The following is a 17,535-nucleotide window of genomic DNA, read 5'->3' as shown; positions in this document are numbered from 1 at the left end:
ACTTTGTTGTTTGGGGCCTTCTAAATTCTCAGCTGCAACACCAGAAAGGGTTAGATTTTTCTAGTGCTCCAAGACTTCCAAGTTAGCACTTTTTTTATTATTACATATGAAGCAGAGGCAAAATAGCTAAAAAAAAAAAAAAAAAAAAAAAAAAAAAAAAGAGTTCTCATCAGTTCGTTCACTTCCCATGTGCCCACAACAGCCAGGACAGGGCCAGATGGAAGCCCAGAATCCAGGTCTCCCACAGTGGGTGGCCTCCCAAAGTGCCCACGAGCAGGAAGCTGGAGTTAGAAGTAGAGCCAAGACTTAAACCCAAGTACTCCAATATGGAATGTAGGCATCACAAGTAGTATCTTATCTACTAGACCATCTGCCCACACACTGGGGCTGATTTCTGAGCACTGACTTCTGTTTTGCTAAAGAAAAAAGACTCTTTTGAAAAAAAAAATGAGGGAGCAGTTATTCTATAAATATAACTAGAAACAGAGACAATTCCTTACATAAGATTATGGAACATGTTGAATGACCAAATCTTTGAGTTTATCTACATTTTAAACCCTTGGCTCTGAAAAGAGTATATTTCTCACTATAATGCTTGATGGCTTTGAACTTGCATTTCCATTAATGGCTTGTTTACACAATAGGATTATGAAAGCAAGAGATTTTCTGCTTAAGTGGGCATGATTTATTTTTGCAATGAAATGGGTAAAGAAGAAAATTGTAATTGCTCAGAAAACAAAGCTCCCATAGCTAAAGAAACAGTGGGATTTCCAGATGTAGGTGGCAGACTGAAGGATATTAGAGGTTGGGCAAAGAGAGAAGAGTTGACACTGACCAAGGGAGTGAGCTCCAAGATGGAATGAAAAAATTCCCTTTGCAGAGGTTGTTTGGAGAAAGTAAAGCTAAGCTTAAAAAAAAAAAAAAAAGCCCTAAGCAGCTGAAATATGCTAAGGAATGTGACAGTTACATGAAAGAAAGGTTTAATGTACATTTATTAACAATCATGTTTATATGGCTTTGGAATGAGGTAGCATCCATTATATTTTTGCTGGTTTTTGAATAGATGGCTGTTACCAGCAGATTAAGAAATATTACTACATGGTTTGTTTACTACATTTAAATAAATATTTCTCTAAAGTAAAGGTTTCTGTTATTGCAAGACAAAATTTGAAAACACCAAAAGATTTCTACAAATGCTAGTTACAGTTGATATGTGGTAAATTACATTATGAATTTCAGTGATGTCGAATAAAAGTCTTCTGAGAGGAAATTCATTCATTAACACAAATAAGGGCTAGAGAGTTTGTTCTTTTCCAATGTGTTGGAGCAAAGAAACTTGTTAATTTGACATGTCATTTTAAAATGGAAAACATTATTTGGAAGCTAATGTGTTTATATTCCTTTGATTTCTAAAGTGTCTAATCATGTTAAGAATGTCCACCCTGTTTGCCCTAACAGCAAAGTATCAACACTTCAGAATCCACACCTCCCCCTGTGCTGGCCCAAGCCAACCCCAAGTGGTCCACACAGAGTAATGATTGGATCTTTGCAAACTTTTGCTGAGTTTTAGCTTCTGAAGCTGTATTTTATTTATTTTTTACTTTATAGGGAAGGCCTCCTTTATAGATGTGCTGAGGGTTTTGATGTCTAGCCAAGGTTCAGAAAGGCAAATAAACTACCAAAAGCTCTTGGATTTCAGTCATCCGTGGCCCTTCACACCCCTCTTCTCACACTCTCCTGTTTTTCCATTTCACTTTCCATACAGGCTGCTTTTCCTTTGTTTTTCCTTGGTGGTTAAGTTAATGAGTAAAAATCCACATTGGTTTGGATTTGTTTCATATGCACCATCCAGTACATTTCTAAGAAGCCACAGCCACCTACCATCATGCCCTGGCTTGTCTGTGTCATCCAATAAAAATTGTTTCCTTCATGTTTCAATCTTTAAGGTGCCCATGACATTCCACCCTTCAACCTTTTAATGAACTGAAAGTAGGGAAAGTCCCCCAATTACAGGCATTTGGGTCATAGAGCTCTCTTACATGGTGGATAGAATTGTATCTGTGTTCCTTACTAGACATGCATTGTGAATGAGTTATCCTTGTCTTTTATGCTGAGGTGAATGGCTTAGTCATTTGCAGGCTACTCAGTTGTGTTATGCAACATTTCATACCTTTGTGTCTTGCCCCTTAAGATTTAAAATAGAGAAGTCTTCTCAAAACCAAGTCTTATTTTTTTTACACTTTTGAAGGCAACTTTGTTGGATCAAAAACATGATGACAATGTCAAAGTTTCTGAAGAGTTTGTTTTTGCTATTTTCTGTGTGTGTTTTCATGTATTGGTGAATCCCCTTTTCCTATAGAAAATATCTTCAAATATTCATTCCTCACATTCCTCCCCCTGTTAATACACACATACATGCACACACACACAATCTTTACTTTGTTATGTGTACTTTATTCTGATACATCACCTCTTGGTTGCCATTAGTTTGTTATAATCTGTCTAGACAAGTTCTTAAATCATAATTCTGTTCCTTTTTTAGTCACTGCCTTTGAATTTTGTTCTTTCAAACCTAATTCTTGCTCTTCTATATTCTCAAGAACACAAGGTTTTTTGGGTTAGAAACATGCTCATGAATGATGGCGGGTCTAGGTAGCACTGGTTGCTGTTTCCTGCACTGCTTTCAGAATAAGTGAAATGTCTCTCTGCATTATTTGTTGTTTTTATGGATATATTGTGTAGTTTCTAAAATCAGTCTAGTTGCCATATAAAAGCTAATTGCTGTAAAGTTTTTTTTTTTTAGTCACTACTTTGTTCCCCAAAAGCTGCCATACTCCCTAGTCCAGACAAAGTTTTGATAAATATAATACTAGAAATATATCAGTAGCAGAATGGTGTAAGTTCTTTTAAGATGAACAGTGAATGCCATATTTATTTTATTTCTGTGAAGAAAAATGTCAAAGAATTTTCACCTATTTTTTTCAATAATAGTTTTTCATTTCCTTTTTTGAAAGAAGATAATTTTTTATTTTGTAGAATAGTAAGAAACCTAATAAAAGAAATCTATTCTTTTTAAAAATCCCAAATAGATATTATAACTAAACTACATTCAGCATTAAGATAATTTAATCATGGTCAGATTGAACGAAGATCAGAGGGTTTATCTATCCAAATACTTATTATTCAATTCAGCATTTTATGAAGCCTGAGACTACTTTTGGACTCCTTGATTTACCAACCAACGTGGGTTAAATTTCCCATGTAAAACAGTGTATTTTCTAGCGGTGGATCCCAGTAAGTATGGAGAATGCCATCTGAATATATGTAGCTCCTTTTGGATCTTAGGTTTAAATCCTGTCTTTCATGAAACAGAAGTATGTTGTCCAACCAAGGTGGAGACCATTCAAAACTAAAAGAGCAGGAACAGATCTGGTGGGTCTCTTGCCTTTTCCCACTTCCTTGGGTGAGTCTGGCTGTACTGCAAGAACCAAAGTGACAGGTGATGGGATGCTACCCTCAGAGCCCCTCACATTTAGCATTTCCTTGGCCACCAGGGGCCATCTGTAGCATGTTGGGCTATAGGTCTGCAGCAAATATGAGAATTCTCAATTCCTTTCTGGTGGTTTGTGGAAATACCATGGGGTGACCAATCTTCATTTTCATAAGTCAGGTGAACCCAGTCCTTCACTAGCGCGAAGACGTGTGTCGTGGTTAAGACAATAGGATGTCTACATTGCCCGGTGCTCCTCAGCATTGCTTTTGATATGACTTGCTTTCCTTCCAGCCCTGGAACCTCAGACTCTGCCAGCGTCACAGGCAACCATAGGTAATGAAGCTTCCTTTAAAGATGGAGAGAAAGAATGATCTTTCCTTAGTGCCAGTGTTCAACTTTGTCCTTAGCTTTGGCTTATTTAAAAAAAAAAAGTCTCTTAATTGTCCTTCAGAACTTTTTCCCAGCCATTTTGCAAAATCATGCACCCTGTGCCTGGCTGCGCAGAAGCCACACAAGACATAGCGATCAAACCTGTTCTTTACGGACCCACCTTATACTTGAGGAGTCTCTCCTCAACTTGTTCTGACCTAGTTATTTCCAGTGGTGGAGACTTGCTTCTCTGCTACATATTTGTGCTTTCACTTCGGGAGTTGTTTTTCTTACTTTGAAAACTCTTACCATTTGCAGATTTTCTTGAAAAGCACCTGTTATTTCCAGATCTAAATACCTTGATGTGTCACTAGGAAACCCATTCGAAGAGAAAAATAGAGAAACTGACCCCAATCTTTGTAGCCTCTCTCTCTTCAAAAGAACAACAACAAAAAGTGTTCTTAACCAGTTGCCCTTATTTTCCCTCATAGCATGAGCTGCTCGTTACTTTATTACATTCATATCCTCCAAAATAGAATTGTGCCCTTTTTTCCCATTTCTCTTTCCAAACTTACCACATTTTTGCTCACTTCGTCTAAAAATGCAGGAATTTATTTAAATAGAAAAGACATTTCTGTGCACACAAATGTTTCACATTTATATTTGTTTAACGTGGGAATTACAAAGTAAACATAGTTGATATTTAGTTATCATTTTCTTTGATTTTTGATTTCTTCTTGATGGTTTTTCACACAGTCCTAGGACCTGGAACACTGGGAACCAAGCCTTCAACAACTACATTAGGTAATACAGCTATTGAGTAGGTGACCTATGTTTCCTCTTTTCCTAGTGTCTTGACAGACTCACATTAATGCATTAATACATTAGCGTTCATTAGTGTATATGTGCTGTTCTTCCAGAAAAAAAAACAAAAAAAAAAAAACTTGTGTGTATGTGTATCTTATGTCTCATTTTAAATGTTTGTTTTCATCTACCTAAAACAGCAACAGAGAGTAAGAGAAACAGACAGAATCATACAGAGAGAGACAAAATTTCCCTCTACTGATTCACTCCCCAGTTGCCTGCAACAGCCAGGGCAGAGCCAACCTGAATCCAGAAGCCCAGAATTCCATTTGGCTCTCCCGAGTGGGTGGCAGAGGCTTGAGCATTTGGGCCATCATCTGCTGCCTCTCAGGATGTGTTAGCAGGAAGCTGCATCAGAAGCAGAGTAGCCAGGACTCAATCTGCCACTCCAATAGGGGATACAGGCAACCCAAGCTGCAACATAACCTGTTGCAACATAACGCCCACCCCAATAGATCTCATTTCTAAGAAATTACCCTCCTGGAAATAATTTCTGAATGTAAAATCTTTTCTCATATATTGTTGAATTGTTGGGTTTTTTTTAACTGCTAAAGTGAAAAACTTTCTTTTCAATTCTTAGGCAAAATAAATTTTGATTTTTTTTTTATCCCTAGGTTGCTTCTCAGAAGCAACATTTCTCATGTTCTTGAACAAATTCCTGCAAAAGTTTTTATGACTCTCTCCTCTAAGCTGTACAAAATTTTGAGATTTTTCAACATCAGAATAAAAACATAAGGAGATTGTCCTGGGACCATTTATAAATCTTTGGCCAAAAAAATAAAAATTCAAGCACTCATTTAACTGGGCAAATAATGATAGGAAGTTGCAAAACAGAAGGACATGTGTGCACCATAAATCACAGGGCTCATGTGTGCTTCGAAGATACGTGTCATCTGTACCGTAGTCTGTATAGCCACCTTCCTGTATTAACTAGTTGATTTTCTTTCTTCAGCTCCACCTAAGACCAAAAGACCAGGTCGTCGCCCCCGCCCCAAAACCACACCTAGCCCAGATGTGCCCAAGTCCAAACCTGGTAAATGTGATATTCAATGTTCCAGTTAATACAGAGAGTGGAAATGGAGCTTCCGACTTAATCACTACCAGCTACACATGTCGCTGGGCTTTAGGAACCAGCATAGTCAATTGTTATATTCGAGTACCTGTCCTCACTTTCTGTATTCATATATGAATTATTTATAAATGACATATTTATTTGTAGTTATTTTCACATAATAGAAAGCTAACGCATGAAGTGGATTATTAAAGGCACCTAAAAATCTTACCTAGGATGCATACTCCCAGTGGATGTTCTATGGGAAAGCAATGGGGAGAAGGGGAGTAAATGGGAAAAATCACATTGAGAAAAAGTTCACAGTCAAGGTAGACTATCCTAGCTTGAAAGGTAATGCCTCCTTCCTCAGGGTGCTACTTCTTGACATAATTAGCGTTTCTGCTTTTTTGCTTCTGTAGCTGGAGAACCTGCCACAGTACAACCGGAGCTCTTGGTGCCCACAGTCGGTAATCTGCCTCTCCAGCTGCTTTCACGAGTTGTGTTTTTTGCTTTTCCCACTTTCTACTTAAGGCATGTTGCAGTCTGACCACCCGCTCATAATTTCATCCCACGCTTCCCCTCACGTTTCTGGAAGAATCTGCTGTGCTCACTGAGGGAAGGTCTGTGGTCTTGGACACAACTTCCTGGTTTTGTGTTGCCCTATGTCCTCCTATCCCATGAGTCCAGTGTTGAGAAAGCCATCTACTCTTTCTCAACAGGGACTTCTGTGTTCATGCTGGACTGAACAAAGGGCAATGTTTCCTTCTAGCACCATGGTTATCATTTCATTGCTTTACTCTTCAACTTGTAAAATTTTTCTCTCTGTTAAAAATCTGCATGAAATAATGGCTTCTTCGCCTACTTTGTTTATTTGAAAAATGTTTTTGATTATGTTTGGACAACCAGAGGCTCTTCTTGGTCTAAGCTCCAGTATAAAACTAGCTACAGTTTTTGTAACTTGAGAGCATTAAAAGTCCCAGGATGGTTCTATTGGTTTAATATTAATACTGTTAACCATTATTTCAGTATAATTTCTTAAAATTTCCTTTCAGTTTGTTACTACTTTATTTTGGAGAATTCCAGCGACCAGTAGCTATGGAACATTGTATCTCAGGTGTAATTTCAAGTGTTCATGGACTGTTTTCCAGGTCTCCTCCTAAGCAGTTTTCAAATTTCTGCCTTACTGGTTTTATATTGAAGAAAACCAGTCAAAGAAATATAATTAATATACTTTATCCTTTTGGAAATTATAGAGGAAAGAAGTCATGACGGTTTTCATTACTTTTGCTCAAAGACACATTTTGAGCATTTTGTGAGGATTTTTTCTTTAAGAAAACACTAACGACACAAGTGCATAGTTAAGATGGACAGTTTTTCCACCCTTCTCACATCCCTGGAATTCATTTTTATGTATTCATTGAATTAATATAGTGTCTTTTCTCAGCATATACATTCTTAATTTGACAGTCACAACATGGCGATTACACTAATTTTAATACTTTTTCTTCAGTGTCAAAAACATCTGAGAGACTTAAAACCACAGGCAGCACAGACCAGATGTACCTCGAATCCATCACTACTTTCAGTGCCTTGTGCTGTAAATGGGAAAACTACATAATTAATATTCATTATCACATTCACAGCTCAACTCTAACTCTAATTATAGCACACTCTTTTCTTTAGATTCAATACCGCCAAAGCAATTACTTCCTAAACCCAAAGCTACACCAGAACCAGGCATGCCACCAACTAAATCTGGTAAACAAATTCCCGAGCTTTATAATAACAAGCTTATTTGGGGGGAGGGAAATTTTGCTAAAAATGTTTACGATTTGTCATATTGAGCATGGAATTCCAAATATCATGATTCTGTTGATTACCTTCTTGAAGTAGCCACCCTGCTATTTTAGCATTAATAACAAAATATGTAGAAAATTAGTAAATTTTAGACCTGATTTCTGACAAATTGTATTTTCTCAGTGCATTTTTAGGTCTATTTTGCTGAATTTGTAATGAGTAGGACCTGGTTTTCCTATATCTGGAATGTTTTTGGTTTTAGTAATCACTGCTATAGAGGACACACAGGAGGTTGAGCCTGTGTTCTTCCTTTACAGACGCAACTGAAAAAAAGACTTAATAATCAGGGCCTGGCTTTCTCTAAAATATCCTCCTGGCATTTAAAACAATAACGAGTAGCAGAGATCTTCTTCTATGTAAGAACATACTTCTAGAACAGTTTTGGAAATTTAACTGTTTTGCAATTAAACTTTTTGCCTAAGATTCTAATTAATATAAAATTCTAATTTGCTGAGAGATCATATCATAATAAACCTAGCAACAAGGCAATTTCTGTTAACTCAGAATAAACCAGGTTCTGTATCCACTGAATTAAACATCAATGAGTACTTAAAAGTTATTTTATTGCTTTTATCTGTTTACTTTTTGATGCAGTCTTTGAGCCTGTTACATTTGAGACTGAAGCTCCCCCGGTAACCATAGGTAACAATGCCTCCTTTTCTTTGTCCATGTTTTTTTCAGCTGCCCCTTTCAACTCTTTTTATCATTATCTGTATTCTGTGTACAATTACCATTCGACATGTTTTTGCATTCATTTCCAAAAACTAGTTAATGTATTCTGCAGGGGTCTTTTCAGCATCATTAGGCATTCTTCAGCTGCTACACTGCATATAGCACTTGAATGCTATTCTTTCTTAGATCACCTTCAGAGACATCCCAATTGCTTGTAGCATTCGATGCTGTCAAAATCACAGGTGCCCTATGCATGCATTCCCACATGCTTGGAGATTTTTGAAACCTGTTTACATATGTGCACAATTTATGGATATAGGAAGGGACAAGATGGTTAGATGTTGTCCTCGGTGTGTTTTTAAGGTGCTTGCTAAGGTATATAATTATCTCTAACAAAAGTATCTTATTTCTTGATTCTGTAATATTCAAATGCAAGCAGATCTTTCTGTTGATAAATTCATCTTATGACATTAAATTTCAAATAAAGTAGGGATTTTCTGATTTTGTATGAAAGCAATCAGTTTTGATTTTCATTTTTGTCCTGTTCTGGTTTCCTCCATCTCTTCTGTATGCCATTAGTACACAAGACATTTTCACTTGTGTCTTAAGTCAACTTTGTGCTGTGATGTCTTGAATGATCAAATCAGTCTCTATAAATTCAATAATGGCTTTTGGTGATGTTTGAATATCACATTTAATCTTCTTAGATTAATGAAAAATAAGTGGAGATACTAATTTAATACCAAAGAATTATAATTATTAATTTGTATCTTTGCATAATTTGACTACGATAGAAATATAGAATTCTGTTTATCCAGACAAAATGCTAAATTATTACCATTCAGATTTTCTTAATCATCTTACTTCCTAACTTGAATAATTATCTCTTAATTATCCATTTGAAATAAATGAATAAATAAGGAGAAATGCTAAGAAGCAACATTACATTTATTAGTAGTATGAACAAAAGATACCAACTTAGCTCTGCACCACTGTCACAAACCTCCAATAAACAGATTGGAAGGATTTTTCTATTTCTGACTACTCACACCTCAAAACAAATTAATAATGACAGTGAACGCCTTTTGAATATCAACAAAAGTCTTCATAGTAATTTTTCAGAATAATTTGAAGTTAACTATCAGACAACTAGATTTTCTTGGAGCTGGGTTTCCAACATAGTTATCATTGTCCTCATAGGCATGCACAGTATGGAGGGTGTGCCTATGTTATAAGACAAATGGATAATACCATTTTCCCAGGATTAGAAATCCTTACCAAACATTCTAGGTTTAAGATGATAAATTTTAAGATAATTTTCTGTATTTCTTAATCCCCATTATTTATTGTATTGCTTTTGATCAGTTTCTACTACAGACTTTGAACCTGTTGTTCTGAGAACTAAGGCTCCAATCACAACATTAGGTAATCTCTTTAAGCTCATGCATTTTCTGCTCCCTGTCCAGTTTATTCCATCACTATCTGGGTGAAAAAGTGTTTTCTGTCATAAGATTTTCTCGTTATCCTCTTGTTATTGTTATTCAACTAGATTCTTCATTTGGAATGGATGATTTAAAACAAGTTCCTTGGTCATCAGTCTGTACATCCGGAGCAGAGCGTCTGTCTCCCATACTGTCCTGTTGTCCTAGTGCTTTGCAGAGCCTGCCACCAGTCAAGTAGTGCTCTGTTTTAAAGCTGAATTACAAATACAGTTAGGTCCCTGGCCCATACCCTTCAGTTACAATTCTGTAAGCATCTGGCTTTCTGTTGTTTGAAGATACAGAGAGCATTTTTATTATCTGCCAGTGATTTGGGGAAATGAGATGTGCTGATTCTGATAGTTTTCAGTGGAATGTGTGCCTAAGCAAAGTAATTTCTAAGTACAGTCTCTGAAAAGCAGGTGAGCCTGGGTTCCCCTGGAATGTAACGTTGACATGTGTATATCTCACTTTCCTTGGTCTGGGCCCTCTCAAAAACTGATCCCAGCAACTTACGAATAAAGTTTTCAGAATATTAAAGTAATGTTACATATTCTGTTTTTCTCAGAACTGTCAGTAGAACAAAAAAATTTAAATATAGATGACCATAAGCAAATTCCAAACTGAAAATGAATTTCTCAAAATTATTAGAAAACTATAGTCATGTGCAATCCATTATTCAGTTTCTGGAATCCTAAGACTACAGTAACCAGTTTCCATTCTTTAGCTCCAAAAACATCACAGCGAGCAAGAACACGTCGTCCACGTCCCAAACATAAAACTACTCCAAGCCCAGGGATACCTCAGCCTAAACCAGGTAAATAATATGTGGTTCCTGGCCCCCGTGGAACCCCCTTGATGTGATACTGGGTTGCAGTTTCACGGCAGCCTGTGATTCCTGTGACAGTAAAAGTGTGAAGTCACAGAAAGCAGTTGCCCTGCTAGCATAAGGAGTTCTTTGATCCTGGGTGTTTTTCTTTGCTTCTCTAGCATTCAATTACATTTTTCTCTTTGATTCTGATTCAACAAAAACTTACCTTGTTAGCATATTTAGTTCAACTAGTCACATATTTTATTAAATGCAACATTAGCATCCTTGAGGAAAGTTTTAGAAATAACAAATGACAGGCTTAGTTCAGGAAGGAAGATACTCTCATGTTAGACTATTCATAAGTATGTATAAAAGAATGTGGACAAAGGCAAATTTTCTTGTTTTACCAGTTAGTCATATTATTAATTCTTAAGGAAGAATTAGATCTGTGGGCTGGTAGGTATGCTGTGGACTTTGAAATTTGTAAGAGTTGAGAAATGTTCGTGGGATGAGCAGGAGACTTATCTACAGGCAGGAAGGTCCCAATATGTGGGTAACAGCAGAAGAAGAGGAATTAGAAGGGCAATCTGATTGTGAGAAAGGCAATTGTTTGCGTAGCTAGACAGTGAGGCTGCTTTTGGATGAATTCACAAAGAGGCCCTTAAATGCCTGACTTCAGTGGTGGGATCTGAGCCAACTGGCTACAGCATTCTCTCCGGTCCTCTGTGGTCAGGTCTTTTCTGTCCTGATAACAGAGAGATGTATTAACAAGTTCCATGGACTGGTGACCCAATATATCTAATTCATTGTATGCCTTTGTTTGGACAAATGCCCTGGTCTTATTCCAAAGTAGACTCTCAACAAAAAAGAACATTATCTGTTTTAATTATTCATCATTGCATCTGCTTACACATAGCACCAACTGCATCTATCATGACCTGCAGCTTGCTTTTCTAATACAGTGTTACCAATTATGCTTTTACAGTTTTCCCATAGTTGTTAAATGTGTCAGATGCTTTAAAAAATTTAAGTAGTATATTCTGTCATCATATAATATAAAAACAGGCAGAACTTTGTAGAGATCTAAGGATATAGCCATATCATAAGAACAAACCTATGTATGACCTCTTAAGAATTTTAAAATTTAGCCTTTTTGGCTATAGAACCAATGCTATCCTGTGCAAGTTCATTTTAAAAAAGAATCTGCTGGCTTTTCTAGTGTATTTGACATTTTTTAATTGCTTTTGATCATTTTTTGCTACAGGCTATGCAACTATTACTCCTGAAACATCCTTAGGTAATGACTCTTTATGTCTTCAAGCAAGTACATTTTCTTACTCATTGTTAGACTTAGCTATGGTGCTATCTAGATAATGATGCCTTCCTTGTCATTCTATTTTGGTAATCATCCTAAAATATTGAAGGCTTTCTTTTTAACAGAGAAGTGCATGGATTTAATTTAAGATAAATTTCCAGGTTGAAATTGGATCATATCAGTCTGAGTCTTTTGGAGCAGTACTGTTAGAGCCAAGATCCAAATATTATTCACCATATACACCACTTAATTAGACAAATACAGTATCAACGATGACACCATAAGTTTATTTAAGCATTTTACTTTCTATATTTAAAGTTCTACATAATGTTTTGCTTTGTTGATATTTCAATGAATTTTCTGGGCTTATTCTAGTAAATTAGCAAGTGAAAAGTCTGCCCAAGCCCAGTCATCTTAAATTACAAGTGAGTACTGGAGGCTTGGTTTGAATGTCTCTCACACCCTTCAAGTCCGGCAGTGATTTGTAACCAGTTTGGGGGTAGAGAAGCTTTTGAGAAGGTAGAGGTGGTTTCTAATCTTAAATTCTTATGCATGATTCCCTGTCACTGTACTAAAGGAGAAGACTTCTAACCAAAATGACAAGGATCTCTCACAAGCTTTAGAAAATTTAGAGCCATGTTATATCATCCTATTCACAGTTTATGGAACCAGTGGCACCATGTTAATCCTAAATTTTCTTTCTTCAGCTCCAACAACAACAAAAAGAGCCCGTCGCCCACATCCCAAACCTAAAACCACACCCTCTCCTGAAGCATCTCAGACCAAACTTGGTAAATATGTGACACCTAGTTTAAATAATCCAAGCAGTTGGAACTCTAAAAGCTCTGTGCTCATGATATATCAGAACGTGTCCTGTGTGTCTAAGAATTAAAGTACTGATTAATGAAAAAAAAACAGTAAGGTAGCTGAGTAGCTCATACTCCCTTCTTGGTAGTCATCTTTATCAATGATCAGATTGTTTACTTTCCTCATTATTTAACTCTGTATCTTAAAGTTGCTCCATATGCCATTGAACCAGCACAATCAGTTCAAATCAACTACCTTTCTAATTCCCCTATACCAATTTCTCCAAACAGCAGAAGTCACTGGAATGTTTTATTTACTAACTAGATGATATGATAATTGTACATCAAAGCTGTTCCTGCATGAACAGACAAAGTAACATGAGATGGTATGTTCATGCAAATACAAGATAATTTCTTGGACAGCACAAATGCTGCATGCTCAGAGCATGGTAAATATTTAGAGATGGAAGAAATCCAAGATAATGAAGAGGAAATCAGCACAGAACCTGGATGAGTAGAAGGACAAGGGGCAAAGGCTGACAAGCAGGGTATGTGTCCGAGCTGGCTGCCCAGACTGAGGATAACTTGATGCTCTCTATTGAATGGGCTCATAGGGTGAACTAAAGGGTTTCTGGGATGTCTGTTTAAGAGCTTAAAGGTCACCCAGTGGGCTTCAGTGATGTTTACTTCTACCCAGCACCAAGGCTTTTCTGTTCTTGGACTGAAGATGCCCAGCCTAGTGATTAAAAACTGAGAAGTGGTTCTTCATCTTACTAAATACCCTGTGATCACAGAGGACTTAGTCTCTGAATGACTGTAGCTCCCCTTTTTGGCTGTTACTATGTGTGGCAGGCAACCCTAGGTTGACCATAATAATTCCCTCCTCCAAGAGTTGACACCTTTGTGCAGTCCATCTTCTCCGTATCACCCTTCCACCCTCTTCCTTGTTTCAGCATGACAGACACACACAGTATAACCCTACCAAGGGAGACATCATCACCTTCACCTTATTCTGTTGGTTATAAGCAACTCACAGGTCTAGTACCCACTTAAGGACTGGAGTGAGGGTTGCCCAGAGGTGTCAATACCAAGAGGTAGGAATTATTGGAGATCATGATAGGGTATGTCTGCCATACTATATTTACTTTCAGACATGTGAACTGTTTATTGTATCCATCATCCACTAGTGCTTACAGTACATGCTGTATATGTTTTTAACTTTGACAAAAGTATTAGTGTTTTTACCATATATTTGTCTAAAAAGATGATGAGCCAGATCTTCCAGTGTATACTATAGGCATTCATGCTAGTTTAAATCAAAAATGAACCAGTGAGAGCTTGTTTCAGACCTCAGTGAGTGGCTCAGCGAAACTCAAAGCTGGTGACTATTTTCTGAATCAAAGAGTGGTTACACTTTGGAGAAGTATTAAAAGAAGAAAATTATATTTCCTTTCTCTTAAGATAATAAAAACATATAGTCTTGGAAATACTATTTTTACTGGTAAGATGTATTTTCTGACATTTCTTGCATTCACAAAATCTCTTTGGTTTCTTCTGTTACTTTTGATCAGTTCCTGCCACAATCCTTGAACCAGTCATTCTTACGACTGACGCTCCAGGCATGACACTAGGTAAAGATACTTTCCGTCCAGTGGCGTCCACTTGTTCTGCTCATTGCTAGCCCATTTCATCACCAACACATTTCATCACCATCATAACCACAGCTTCTCCCACTACTCCAGTCTTCTGTGTCAGCTAGTATTCTGTTTCTTCTTACTATATCTGAGAGTACTGCAACGATGTCTTGTCTTTTAAGAGGGCCAAGTATGTGTGCTTAGTTCAGTGTACATGTCTGCTTTGCGATGTCTTTGAATTTGTGGAATCTCACTCCCATGTACCATTTTCATCATGTTCTGTGTTGCTGAGTTTCATACACAGTCAATAAGGATGGCTATAAAGGTGTCTGTCCTTGATCTATGTAGAATTCGTTGGCACAGCTGTTTAAGTGTGACTCAGTTCTTATGCACTTCTAAATCCCTATATTTTTACTATCTGCATGATTTTGTTTTGTCATTTTATGTAATTTCTTGTTTTAGTAATGAGAAAAAAAATATGCTGCCTAAGGCTGATTAAATTATATTCATCAGCATTGGGATGGAATCTCCCCATGCCCACCCCACCACTACCATAACTCAGATTTTAGAAGGTTTGTCCATTCAGGAATCTCTGAGATCTCCTTAAAATACTCCTGATCTAACAGTGTGTGTTTCTGTGTGATTTTGTTGATGTAAAGAAACACATTACCAAAACTGGGGGCAAATATTTCACATTGAAAAGAAAAATTTCTAAAACTCAAGAAATCATAACACAGAGAATCCTATCCCCGGCTTCCGGAATCCAAAACACTTCATTAACTTGAGATTTTCTTCCCTCAGCTCCCAAAGCTCCTCAGCGAACTCGTCGCCCACGTCCCAAACCTAAACCTACACCAAGTCCTGAAGCACCTCGGACTGAACTGGGTAAATGTGTAGGTCCTGGCTAAGGGATCCTCACTGTGTGGGGGCAGATAAAGTTAGTAAAGTGTCCAGTCTGGGTCAGCAGCTGATTCTATACCTGACCAGGAAACAGGGGTTGTGGAGATGGTGTGAGACCTGAAATCCATATACTTTTTAAATTAGATCTTCTCTCTCAAGATCTATTTAATTTCATTCGTATCCAGTTCTTCTCATCATTCAGAGAACGCATATAGTAGGATGCATATGGTAGAGAATGAGTGCATGCTTGTACAAGTGGGAAATTCTTTCCTGGTGACTATAAAAGTCAGGTAAGTCATAGTAAGTATCCAGGTCAGGAGTTGGTCTATAAAGGCCCAGAGTGTAGCTATTTTAGGCTTTCTGGGTCATATGAGGGAAACTTCAGATGTTTATGGAAAATGGAATTAAAAGAGAAGTTTTATTCAGGCCAAAAAATTTTGAAGTCCACATGTGGCTTTCTTCAAATACTCTGGATGTTAGGAACTTCTCTGAAGACTGTCACATGCATAGATTCCACAACATTTTTGCATGAAAATAAACAATTTCACTTTCCCTGAACATTGTTTTTAAAGATGATTGATTCAAAAGGCAGAGTTACAGAGAGGGAAGGACAAAGAGATCTTCCATCTGCTGGTTCACTCCCTAAATGCACATAGCAGCCAGGGCTGGGTCAGGCTGAAGCCATCCTGGAACTCCATCCAGTTCTCTGGTGTGGGTGACTAGAACCCAAGTACTTCAATCATCATCACCTGCCTCCCAGGTGCACTAGCAGGAAGCTGAATTGGAAGCACAGAGGGGCTGGGACCTGAGCCAGGCATTCCAGTCCACAGCTTAACCCACTGGACCACAATACCCACCCTCTGTGGCATATAGTGTTTGTATAATAGTCTTCTTTCTTTTTTTTCTTCCTTTGTTTTTGTGTTTTTATTTTCTTTTCTACCTAAAAATGGAAAAATCGCTCAAGGAAAATCATTTTGGGAGAAGAGTGGGAGAGAAGTTCAGAAAGACTGGGGTAGTGGGAACCAGTCAGAGGAGTTTGTTTCTTATACCAATAGAGGCTGCCAGGCTTCTAGGAGGCAATCAGAACATGTTACTGAGGCTGCTGCTAGTGGCCACATAGTTAGAAAGCGATTTTGAATGCTGGCCTTCAGTGTGCCTTTCATCTAAGAATGATTAGTATCCCTGTAGAGTCAGGCTTTCTCTAGGTACTAGCCAGAGATGCAGTCTTACAGGTGAAGTGCCTCTTCTGCTCTGAAGTACTCTGATGCTTCCTTCCAAAGATAAGCTTTTCAGCAAGATGAGCATGTTCTACTTTGGTATAAATGTTCAGCTCGGGTAATCGGAGAATGAGGAAATTTCAGGGGCACTTCACATGGACCATTATCTGAATCCACGGTCAATTACAACTCTTTCCAAGAAATTGGTACCTGAGGGCAGGGGCATCAGATTCCCTCAGCTGAAGGTTAAACGTGTTCGCTTTGTGCTTCAGAGAGGTTATCATTTTCCAGATCTTTATGAAGTGAATGTCCAGAGTTTTTATAATTTCATAATGTTTCATGGGTTTTGTTCTTGTTTGTTACTCTTTTGGGCCAGTTCCTGCTACAATCTCTGAACCAGTTACTCCCATTAAAGAGGCTCCAGGAACAGCACCGGGTAATGCCTCCTTCTAACCTTTAGCAAAAACCTTTTCTGTTCCCTGTCAAATGTGCTCTCTTGTTGTTCAACTGTATTCTTCATTTTGTGAGAGTTGGGCATGCATAAAACAAGTTGTCCCCTTTTGTAAGTGAGCCCCCACCTAAACCCTTTTGTTAATGATTCTGCATTTGGATAACACTGCAGAAAGTGGAAGGTTAAATGTCTTACTGAATCTGACCTTGTTCTCATGAGTATCAGAAATCCCTTCTTTCCACACTGGATAATGTTTTCCCTCTGCTGAAAGTAGTCAAGTGATTTACTGAATGCCACAGATGAAGTGGCTGTCCCTGACCCAGTCCTCCTGAGGGCCTTGGTTTGCAAAGGAGTCACAAGTTCTGTCCACAGCTTAGCTCTCAGCAGGGTGAGCGTAGTCATTTCTGGTTACTTGTGTAATGACCGCTTGGATGTTTTGGAACTTTTTCTGCAACCAGAATTTGATAAATCTAACTCTTTAATTAGCATCCACAAAAGTGCATGATCATTTTGCACATGTTTCTTGAGAATAGTGAAAAATGTATTTAAATAAATGACTAAAAATGTCCTAAAATCTTCCATATTAAATTCAGATAATCAAGCAACAATGGCAGGGA

At 37.7% G+C, this 17,535-nt stretch overlaps 1 protein-coding gene across 31 annotated transcripts in view; it reads left to right on the top strand.

Moving 5' to 3' along the window:
* The window catches only part of ABI3BP (ABI family member 3 binding protein), a 298,516-nt gene that overhangs the window by 193,115 nt on the left and 87,866 nt on the right, over window positions 1–17,535 (top strand). For 26 of the 31 annotated variants that reach the window (XM_062207047.1, XM_062207032.1, XM_062207040.1 and 23 more), the window contains 13 exons: window positions 3,785–3,826; window positions 4,619–4,666; window positions 5,679–5,759; window positions 6,197–6,244; window positions 7,461–7,535; window positions 8,229–8,276; window positions 9,672–9,731; window positions 10,512–10,601; window positions 11,860–11,892; window positions 12,618–12,701; window positions 14,288–14,347; window positions 15,152–15,235; window positions 16,844–16,903. The exons of 1 other annotated variant lie outside the window; for it this stretch is intronic. In XM_062207047.1, coding sequence (XP_062063031.1) covers window positions 3,785–3,826; window positions 4,619–4,666; window positions 5,679–5,759; window positions 6,197–6,244; window positions 7,461–7,535; window positions 8,229–8,276; window positions 9,672–9,731; window positions 10,512–10,601; window positions 11,860–11,892; window positions 12,618–12,701; window positions 14,288–14,347; window positions 15,152–15,235; window positions 16,844–16,903 — 813 coding nt within the window. The remainder of the gene's footprint in view (window positions 1–3,784; window positions 3,827–4,618; window positions 4,667–5,678; window positions 5,760–6,196; window positions 6,245–7,460; window positions 7,536–8,228; window positions 8,277–9,671; window positions 9,732–10,511; window positions 10,602–11,859; window positions 11,893–12,617; window positions 12,702–14,287; window positions 14,348–15,151; window positions 15,236–16,843; window positions 16,904–17,535) is intronic. 4 more of the 31 variants (XM_062206975.1, XM_062207018.1, XM_062207094.1 and 1 more) reach the window with 4 other exon arrangements.

This window comes from Lepus europaeus, chromosome 2, assembly GCF_033115175.1.
Source record: "Lepus europaeus isolate LE1 chromosome 2, mLepTim1.pri, whole genome shotgun sequence".
In the NCBI taxonomy this organism is placed as follows: Eukaryota; Metazoa; Chordata; class Mammalia; order Lagomorpha; family Leporidae; genus Lepus; species Lepus europaeus.
Note: the sequence above shows the minus strand (reverse complement) of the source record. Positions and strands in the feature narration are given on the sequence as shown.